Source organism: Theobroma umbraticum, unplaced genomic scaffold (assembly GCF_002168275.2).
Source record: "Theobroma umbraticum cultivar Fairchild unplaced genomic scaffold, ASM216827v3 scaffold_56.0, whole genome shotgun sequence".
NCBI classification, from domain to species: Eukaryota; Viridiplantae; Streptophyta; class Magnoliopsida; order Malvales; family Malvaceae; genus Theobroma; species Theobroma umbraticum.
Genome location: NW_018397256.1, coordinates 4,264,284 through 4,271,761, shown reverse-complemented (window position 1 = coordinate 4,271,761; position 7,478 = coordinate 4,264,284). Strand labels below are relative to the sequence as shown.

Sequence of the window (7,478 nt, the reverse complement as noted above, 5' to 3'; positions counted from 1 at the left end):
GAAAATAATTATTAAGTTGAAAGGAAGGACAAATATAATCTTACCAACCAAAGGGTGTTGATAGTGAGGTACACGTGCACAAAGTGCAGGAGAAGAAGAGGTGAGCTACCAGTTGACGTGTGTTGCTCTCAGAAGTCAGAACAACCCATTATACTAGTAAACAATAGTATTATTATTATTATTGAAAATTGTGGTGATGCAAGTGTGTGCCCACCAATAATTCAAAGTAGTTGGTTCAATCGGTCCCTTTCATTAAGCATTAAAAGAAAAGAGGAGGGTTCAATAGACAGTGGACCAAATGCTTTTAGGAACCTCTTGCATTGGATAATTTATTTTCGATTCAGGGTCAATTTTCAACAGCACCAAATGAATGCAATGTTTTATATTTATTCTCAATCTAATTACAAATGGTTTTGGTAAAGGCATACGAAATCGTAAAAGAGCAAACCATTTTTATTTATATGTATTTTTGAGTAATGAAATGGGGTTTAGGGAAGCATAAAGGGGGCTAACTTAATTGCTTAATTAAACTGGAAACTAGAATAATTAGATTTGACAAGACAAGTGGGGCTTGGCTTGTTTTGATATGATTACTCTCCTGGACTTTATAAATAGATTATTTTGATCATTATTGTTTAATTAAAGCTGAATTACGGAGTCATTAAGAACCAGCAGAGAAGTGAAAAGAAATTAAAATTTGGTACAACTGGCAGCGGCAGGCTGATTTTGAAAAATTAGCAAAGAAGTTTTGATGAGGTGTGTGGGATGTCAAGATTTGGATTCACCTAATCCTTTACAAAGAAAATTGGAAACCCCAAGGGCTATGTGACAAATAAGATATCAAGGAAACTGCCCTCTCTGTATTTCTTTTGGAGAAGATGAATTAGCAGCCAGGGCACAACACCTGACATTTCAATTGAAGTATTTCTTTTGATGAATTTTTTAACCAAGCACAAGCAATTACAAACCTTTTCGTAACAGCCAGATCCAAGTGTAATGCAAGGGCAAAATTGACGGTCTACCATGAAGAAGAAGATAATGAATTTTACTTGAATTAAATGCTGAAACAGAAGCAATCACTTTGAGATTCCAAACTTCGATTATCCATTCAGATTCAGTACAGTTACCGTGTAGGAGTAGCAACAACAATTGCTTTGTAATTTGAACCTGCTTCCCGGTTCATACATGGAAAACTAAAGACTCCATAACCCTTACCTAATATAATTATAGTTATATATGTATACATAAATTACATGAACCAAAAAATCCTTCATATTTGGTAGACAAAAAGAATCACAGACCCCATTACTATTCATGACAACAAATTTAATTCCCCCTTTCAAGGGCAGAGATGAAGGTGGTATTACAACCACCCTTCTCTCCAGCTTCTTGCATCCAAACAATATGCCCTTCCCTATATATATATATATATATATATATATATTTTTGTTTGTATTTCATTGTAATCATCACCACACATCACGTAGATACCTGCCAGTCATTTGCAGATTTTTCACCATGCTCTCAGCCTTTGAGCTGTCTAGACATCCCTGAAACCACCAAAGTTGGTGCACCCACTTTTAGCATAACGGGCAATTTAAAATCATGTCCAGCAAATACTCCTCTTCCCAACTCATTATATTAATAGAAAAAGGGAAATGGCATGGCATTGAATGCAAGAAAAGAGAAAGGGAGCTTTCATGCACCATATGAATGTCACAGTTTTCAACATTAAGGCATGAAAATATCTAAAAACAACAGGAAAACTTTTCTAATGTTGGACCATAAACTGACAAAAGGTGGCAATAGCTTTTTTCAACCACATTGCCTTCTAAAATGGGAGCTGGGAATCACATAACTCATAATTAGCAGTTATATAGTCTCAGAATAAGCATGATGAACATACCTGCTCTTGCAAAATAGTGTGTAGAGTTCGATGGACATCTTTAGCCATGCCCTTGGCATCACCACACACATATAGGTAACCTCCCTGAGAAATCATGTTCCAGATGTCCCAGGCCTGGAAACAAGGAATAAATGTCTTTAGAACTTTAGATAAGAAACTGATAAGCAAACTGAAATATACAATTTCTCAGAAAAAAAAAAAAACTTTCAAAAGCTTCTATCCTACAGTTCATGGTAGGTAAAATGTGTCCCGTACCTTCTGCGTCATTTTATGTTGCACGTATTCCTTGGTAGGTCCCTCACGTGAAAAGGCAACCACAATCTCAGAAAGTGCACCACTGTTGACAAAGTTGTTGAGCTCATCTTCATAAATGTAATCCTGGAAAAAAAAAAGTATTAAATTAAACTTTGTAGTTGGATTACATATATATCCCCAAACCCACCAGAGATGTCAAACTATTCATAGGACTGGAACCTGCATCACTTACCATTTTCCGGTTCCTACAGCCGAAGAATAATACAGATGGACCCAGTTCAGCTCCAGCTTCTTTCAGTGCAAGTCTTTCCTGAAAATGAATATACAAATAATTAGTTTTCTTAAAATTCTCAATATGATGAACGTTAAAAAAGTGACAACACTTACCTGAAGGAATCCCCTGAAAGGAGCCAATCCAGTACCAGGGCCAATCATAATAATGGGCACTTTAGTGTCTAAAGGAAGTTTAAAGTTTGATTGCCTGACAAATATAGGTGCCCAGCTGCACTCATGGCTTTTCTCCACGGGCACAGAATTCTGAAAAACAAAGGGGGCAAATGGGGATAAAAATTATATTACTATTATTCAATGAAGAGATTCAGTAAACAACCTGGACATATAATAATAAGAGAGGAAAAACGGATGTTAATAAGTTAGCAAGTTTGCCTTGGAAGTGAGAATAGACTGTGAAATTCAGATATGATCAAAAACATAAAAAGGAAAGGATCCTTTGTTCGGTGGTATCCAGGAATTACATATCATTTATCTCCTCAAAAATATCATCTCAATTTCCATTAACTTTAAAGGTTGACCTTCCCTAACTATGTAAAAGAGAAAAAGAAAACATGTTGAACTGAGTACCTTCATCCATGTTGAACAAATTCCTTTGTGAATACGACCTGTTAGTGTTTTCTCATAAACCAATGCACAAGTTACATGAATTCTCGACGGTGCCATCCTGTAAAACATATTTATAGATGGTAAATATGCATACAGTACAGTTAAAAATATTAGAATTAGAATAGATCATGAAATCAGAGACAGTCGAAGTCTCATAAATGAGAGATTCATAATGCTACTAACTTAATTGGCTCTAATCCATTTCCTAACCTTGCTATTTAGAATGCTTTTTCATTGCTAATGTAGGAAGTGCAAAAAAAATTAAAAAAAATGGAAGATCGCTGAATTGGATAACAATTATCTCCATTGTGATCTAAAGTGTGGAATCATTTTCTCAAAGGGGCAAGCTCCCTTTGGAGATTTTCCTCTTAAAAAGCTACTGCCAAAAAGATAGAGAGAGAAGATAATATAATAGGATTACCTTGGTGAGGATGAGATTGAATAGTATCTAGGCTGCAACCGTGGAGCAACAGCTGCAAAGAAGACACCAAGTGGAGGCTTGGCTGAAGGAAATTCAGCCATGACCTCAAGGAGGCTTCTCTGACTTGCAACCATCCATTGTGCATATTCATCCTGAATAATAACGTGCCAGAAGTTGTATCAGCATACACATAAGCTGCAAAATAGACGAACCAAGCTAATAAAATTCACTACTTCCACAACCTTTCCAGCAGGTGATGCAAGGTGTCTTAATCGATCGGCTTCAGTTGGATCAGAAGCATGAGCAGCCAAAGCAAGTAAGGCAGACTGGACATTGCATGCATTAAAGAATTAGCATAGTTATTCAAAAGAAAAATAAAAAGAAAAGTTCTTGACATAGTGACCAATAAATAGTCCAACCTTTTTGGGCGAGCTCAAAAGATCAGCATATTGTGCCAATGCTGATCTTAGAGTGCAAGGTGGGAAAGGAGGAGGCAAAGAGCTTCCACCAAGTGGCGTCCCATCCTCTTTATCAGTATGAACAGAGAAATAGGTGTCTGGTGATAAACCCAATAACGTCAATGCTTCATCTACAACTTCATCTAAATTCTCACAGTAAACACCAACATGATCCCCTGTTTCATACCTGAAGAGGAAGATGATTATGAATAGACGAAGTTCAGTATGATGTTAAAAGAAAATTTGAAACAAGCAGCAATCAGCACCTGGTTATAAGAGAGGAGGAAAAGAGGAGTGGGGGAGGGTGCATTATTGCAACAATAAAAGTTTAACAGTACAGTAGCCAAATGACATAAAAGCAACTTACGAAAGTCCAGTGCCAGCAATGTCAAATTCAAGATGGGTGCAAGAACGATCAGATGCAGGAGTATGAAGCTCCTTCCTCACAGCAACATTAGACCTTCAAGTTAGAACAAGAAACCAGTTAAGATTTCATCAAAAAAGAATATAAAATAAAATGGCCACCTTGACAATGAGAACAAAATATTCTAGTATACCTGCATGGATGTTGAGCATCGTAAATAGTATGACCATTTGCATTGCTCCGGTTCTCATCCTCAACAGGTGCATCAGCAGGATCATAAAATACAACACGGTATTCTGACACAGCAGCAGTGTAAGGGGTAGAAACAGTTCTTGCATCATCTTCATCCCTCAGAAGCTGATCTAACTCAGGCCAGACTAATTCACGCCTAGAAAAGCAACCATAGCAAGATAGTTTAATGACAAATAAAGGTAAAGAATGGACAGCTTTTGATTCAAAACAAAGTTCAAGTTTTTGATACCATGCAGTAAAGTCATCTTCAATGCATTGGTCATCATCTCCAAGACCCACTGGAACTAGGCGCTTTGCTCCTACAAATATAGTAAGGGGAATGTTAGCTGATAGAAGTTCCAATGCAACATCATATATGACTGGTAAAGCAATCTTTTACTACATGAACTCAGCATTTCTGCATCAGCAGATTTCTTTTGAAAATTTGAATATATTAATATAAACATTTTGGCTACATGTCAAGAGTCAATTCACTACACCAAAACCACAATGCCACATCCAATTGCATGAATTTGAAACAAAGGAAGGCTAAAATTTTCATCAAAAGGTGCACTTTTTAGATCTGCATTGTAATGTATGTTAAGTTTTCTAGTGTAATCAGCCACAACAAAAGATATACTAACAGGTTACTAAAGCTGAATATTACATACATAGATTAAAGTTAAAAAGTTAAATGCTTGCTTTCTTTGATCAAAAAGATGTATATTAAACATATGCAGTCATCTTTCCATAAACTATTCCCATCACAAACATCAAAAAACAAAAGTAATAAATAGAGTCTTTTATACTGAAATGGTGGGATGAAACTTCTGATAGTACACCAACATGATTGCAATTTATTGAAATTCAATCATATGCATGATAATTTAACTCTGAAAAATTTTGAAGCACTATCATAATTCATGAAAAATTAAATAGTTAGCAAACATTAACAGCATAATTTGCGTCCAAGAAGCCATTTTTTAAAAGTAAACCAATTAAAAATCCATGAACCAATGCATCCATTTATATGCAAGGGGAGATAAAAGGAAAATGAAGACACATACCCAGCTCAGTAAGGAGGTCATCAACCACCTTTGCAACCTTGTTAAAATGTTCATACTGCCTGTTACCAAGGCCAAACACCCCGTACTTCATGTTCTGAAGCCGTTCTCCCCTCTCTTTTCCCTAAACACCCAATCAGACATTCACAATAACAGCCAATTAAAAAATGTCATCCTACATAATTTTTTCACTAAACACAATTGCACTCATTATTATCCTCGACTAATTACAATTAAAATTTACCTCAGTGAACCATTTATAGAACCTAGCTGCATTATCAGTCGGCTCACCATCTCCATATCTAGAGGTTCACCAACTTAACCATATCAGCAAAACAAATTCCCAAAAAGAAAAAACATATAAATATCAAAAAGAAAATTATTCAAAATAACTCACGTGGCCAAGAAGAAGAAAGCCAAACTCTCTTTCTTCATCTTTTCCTCGTATTCATCATCATCAGCCGCATAATCATCCTATTTATAGTGTAAAAAAAATATATCAATAGTTTAAATCACCAATTCCAGCTCAAAACATATCACCAAAAAGGGGGGAAAAAAGTCAAAATTAAAACTTACCAAATCTACAACTTTAAACGTCGACTTATCATAGCGTGCTTTTGCCTCCTCAGCTAGAGCCTGAGTCACATTAAATAAAAGAAAGATCTAATAAGCAAAAAATTATCAAGAAAAACAAATAAGAATAGAAAATATACAAATATATATATATATATATATATATAATGGAACCTTGGCGAAGCCTTCGGCGGTGCCGGTTTGAGTACCGAAGAAGATGGTGACTTTTTTCTTGCCATCATCGACTTCGAGTTCGGGTTCTTTAACGATCAAAGGCTTAGGAGGCTCGATTTGCTTTGGTTTTTGAGAACCGGATCTACGCCAGACCAAAACGACGACGCAGCCGATGAGAACGGCGATGGAGGTAGTTAAAATCATAACGAACTCTCTGTTCTCAAGAAGGATTGTGGCCACTTCAGCAGCTGAGTCGGAGGAAGCGTTGGAAGGGTCCATTTTGCCCTTGATTATAGCTGACATGAGATCGAGCGGCGAAACTTTGATTGAACCAGAAGAAGATGACGGTTCCATTAGTGTTGCAAATCAAGCCTAAGGAAGTGTAAATGCAGAAACGGAGGAGATTTGGAGAAGATCTCTCTTTGTTGGAAACTGGTGTTGTTGGGAGTTTGGTGGCGGTTGAGAGTTGCGAGAGACTTCTCTAAGAGAAAGAGGGAAGGGGGTAGGAGAGTGCTGGGACCTTAAAAAGCTGGCTAGAGGCAGAGGTGGAGGGAATGGGAGGGAGTGAACGAACCCAACGCCTACCAAACCCGACTAGTCAAACCCACCTAACTCCTAAGTTAACTGCGGTTAAATTTTCTTATAACAGGACTTGCTTTTACACCACACACATTGATTTTAGGTAGTTTACGTTTTTCTCAATCGTTCTGAAATGCCCTTCCCTGTCTCTTTCCTCCAGGGGAATAGCCACAGAAAACCGGCGTCCCTTCCCTGCCCCTCCCCTCCCTCGTGTGTCTTGTGAACCATGCGTCTCTTTGTCTTAAGGAATTCTAACTTTGTTCCTAACCTGCCACTCCCGTTGTTGACTTTGTTAAATTTGGCTCAAACTAAACCATTAGTTAAATCATAGGTTTAATCTATATACAATAATTTATAAAAATCATCTACTTTTCAAAATTCATCATGCCAATTCAATTATTAATGATAAATTTAAAATATATTTATTATTTTTACTAATATACAATTTGAGTTTAATGACGTGATATTAATTTTACAATCTTCTAAATAATAATTATTACACTTAAAGATATGTTTAGTTTATGAAATAAAATAAAGAGAAAATAGAATAAGT

At 36.4% G+C, this 7,478-nt stretch overlaps 1 protein-coding gene across 1 annotated transcript; it reads right to left on the bottom strand.

Moving 5' to 3' along the window:
- Nucleotides 1-1,443: 1,443 nt before the first annotated feature.
- Nucleotides 1,444-6,854, bottom strand: ATR2 (P450 reductase 2). The gene is made up of 17 exons (XM_021420565.2): nucleotides 6,347-6,854; nucleotides 6,176-6,235; nucleotides 5,997-6,073; nucleotides 5,844-5,901; nucleotides 5,603-5,723; nucleotides 4,786-4,855; nucleotides 4,498-4,692; nucleotides 4,308-4,400; nucleotides 3,902-4,127; nucleotides 3,725-3,808; nucleotides 3,483-3,634; nucleotides 3,023-3,119; nucleotides 2,549-2,698; nucleotides 2,394-2,471; nucleotides 2,162-2,284; nucleotides 1,907-2,020; nucleotides 1,444-1,550 (listed from the first exon to the last, which is right to left on the bottom strand). The coding sequence occupies exons 1-17, from the start codon at nucleotides 6,698-6,700 to the stop codon at nucleotides 1,470-1,472; spliced, it is 2,133 nt and encodes a 710-aa protein (XP_021276240.1). The 5' UTR covers nucleotides 6,701-6,854; the 3' UTR covers nucleotides 1,444-1,469.
- Nucleotides 6,855-7,478: the final 624 nt, after the last annotated feature.

Coding starts and splice junctions, on each gene's coding strand:
- ATR2 (XM_021420565.2), bottom strand. CDS start 6,700: ATGGAACCGTCATCTTCTTCTGGTTCAATCAAAGTTTCGCCGCTCGAT. Junction 5,724..5,843: donor TCTATAAATGGTTCACTGAG/GTAAATTTTAAT, acceptor TTGGGTGTTTAG/GGAAAAGAGAGGGGAGAACG. Junction 4,128..4,307: donor ATTGCTGGCACTGGACTTTC/GTAAGTTGCTTT, acceptor CTTCCTCTTCAG/GTATGAAACAGGGGATCATG.